Source organism: Austrofundulus limnaeus, unplaced genomic scaffold (genome assembly GCF_001266775.1).
Source record: "Austrofundulus limnaeus strain Quisiro unplaced genomic scaffold, Austrofundulus_limnaeus-1.0 Scaffold1434, whole genome shotgun sequence".
Classification (NCBI taxonomy): domain Eukaryota; kingdom Metazoa; phylum Chordata; class Actinopteri; order Cyprinodontiformes; family Rivulidae; genus Austrofundulus; species Austrofundulus limnaeus.
Genome location: NW_013953836.1, coordinates 43,345 through 45,932, shown reverse-complemented (window position 1 = coordinate 45,932; position 2,588 = coordinate 43,345). Strand labels below are relative to the sequence as shown.

General features: G+C 37.4%; 1 protein-coding gene across 1 annotated transcript in view; it reads right to left on the bottom strand.

The window, feature by feature from the left end:
- Positions 1–2,588, bottom strand: part of gdi1 (GDP dissociation inhibitor 1) — an 18,812-nt gene that overhangs the window by 14,491 nt on the left and 1,733 nt on the right. Inside the window, exons 2-3 of the mRNA XM_014032380.1 lie at positions 1,738–1,845; positions 1,451–1,550 (exon numbers count right to left, since the gene is read on the bottom strand). Coding sequence (XP_013887834.1) covers positions 1,451–1,550; positions 1,738–1,845 — 208 coding nt within the window. The remainder of the gene's footprint in view (positions 1–1,450; positions 1,551–1,737; positions 1,846–2,588) is intronic.

Genomic DNA, 2,588 nt, shown 5'->3' with positions numbered 1-2,588 from the left:
ATTAACCTTTATTTAACCAGGCAAATCCCATTGACATCTCAGATCTCTTTTGAAAGGGTGTCCTTCTCCTGAAGGCAACCTATTAACTGTTCATAATTTTGTGTCATTTTTGTATCATTACACAGACTGAAATTGTGATTTGTTTGTCTTATACAGATAACTTTCATGTCAGCCCTCATCATTTAAGGAGACGGCTGGCCCGACTGTAGCTCAGCAGGTGTTTACACAGTCATCCTGCTGATACAATAAACTTTATCCCTTACCAGCAGAGGGGATCAGGCCATCTCCATGGTTACTGAACGATGCACAGAAAATCATAACTCTTTATCTCGAGAAAACGACTTCACGATAAAACCATGGAAAAAAATTATCTGCTGAAAATGACCGCTCTCAGCTTCTGTAAAAAACTGAGTTGCACTGTTTTTGTTCAGCTGATGTCAGTGAACTGCCATCTTGAATTCAAGTGACAACAAAAGTTAATTTGTATTAAACATAAATCCAATGGTTACATTCTGAAAATTCTATTTAAATCCAGTGTTTCATGGAATACTTTGCTAACATACAAACAGTACTGACACCAAGAGTTAACGTGTAATACTGAAAGTATGTGTTGTGAATGTCTGCTACTATTACAAGACTGAGCTCAATATCAGCCCACATGGCTGAGTTTGAAACATTTTGAGGGTTTCCAACAGCCGGTTCGGATGTTATCAGTCCATTAAATGGACATTATTAGCAGTTATCAGTCCCATAGAATGGCTTCAGACTGTCCCGACAGTGCCTCCTAGTGGGTTACCAGTGCCATATACGTTGGAATGCAAGAATCTGCTACTGCCAGAGTCTGGTCTACTTTATCGTAGTCCATGTCATTTTATCTAAAACTAACCTTAGTGGTTTTATGCCTCATATTAACAGCTGACAGTCTGAAACCATTCTATGGGACTGATAACAGCTAATAACGTCCATTTAATGGATGATAACATCCAAAACGGGTGGTTTCCAATAATCAGTCGGCTGTGGCAGCCATTCTAAATTATGCAGACTCCAAAAAATATTTAGTAGTAGATGTACATCCAGGGATTACCTTCTGTAAGTTTCATTAAATTCAATGTGACAATTTTCTATCAAACAGAAATTTTTAAAAACTGATATTGCACTTGGATTATGAGTCGGAGATGACCATTAGCTACTACCACATCAAATATTAGATCAACATTTGTAAAACTGACTGAGTTTGAGTCATTTTGGGGTTTTCTAAGGTTGCTTAGTCGTGGTGGCCATCTTGAAAACAGGTCACCAGTTGTCTTTGTACTTCCAGATAAAAACCCACCAAAACAATTTCATCTGTAAACATTTGACTTTTTGTGCTCATTTTTAGCTTATCTCCTTAATGTTTACCACAACTTTCAATTAAGATCATTATTTTCTACACATGTGGACAGATCCAGACCATTGGCCATGAGGAACTTGGGGATGAGGTCAACGTTCCAGTCCCTGCCCCGGCCCATGGACTCTGGTGGACTGTCAGGTAGACTGAAACGCTTGTAGAGCTGCAGGAGACAACAGGAAACAGAAAATTCACCATAAACCTTTGGGACTCACAATCATGGAGAAGGCTGTCAGCAATCAGATGCAATAAAGCAGCTGCAGCTGATTGCACTGGACATATTGAGGGATGAACTGAAGGACATAAAATTATATTGATTTGTTTTTTCATTCATCCCTGCAGCCTCATACCTCCTCCAGGGGAGTGATGGACGAGCTCTCCCCACCATAGTAGGGGTTCCTGTCCATGTGCAGAACCTTCTTCCCATTCACAGACATGATCCCAGACAGAATGCATTCCTGCCAAAAACAAGATTAGACATCCAAATTCACCAATAAACTCAAATAAATAATAATAACCGCACATTAAATAAAGAAATCCAATTTTCTGTGAGAATGCTGAGTGAGTGCTGAGGGCTGCATGACTTTGCTGGAATTTGTTAGAGAAGCTCTAGCGTGACTCAGACGTGTTGTGGAGCAGATATCTGTGATGAACAAACTCAAACTTAAACTGAGAATAAAATTCAAAATGTGAAAACAGGATTGATTATAGAAGGAAAGAAGACAGCATTAAAACTGGATAATAATGTTTAAAAATGGAAAGATTTTCATCAATGTTCATGGAATTTAAAAAAGCTTAAAAAAAGCAGAGCATTATCTAAAAGCTCAAAAGCTAAAAGTGGCAAAATGCTAACTAAAAGCTGAAAGTAGCAGAAATAGCTGAAAGCTAAACGTATAAAAAGAATAACATAGCTAAATAATAATAATAATCTAGCCAAAAGTAGCAGAATGTTAGCCAAAAGTAGCAAAAGACTAGTTAAAAGCTCAAAGTAGCAAAAAGCAAACTTATGATTAAAAATTAACAAAATGCTGACCAAATTCTTAAAATAGCAGAATGCTAGCTGAACGCTAAAAGTATGTTAAGAATAAACAATAAAAGTAACAGTACAAAAGTAACAAAAGGCTAACCAGATGTACAGAAGGCTGGCTAAAAGCTCAAAGCAGCAAAAACCTAGTATAATCTAAGGTTAATAAAAAGCTAA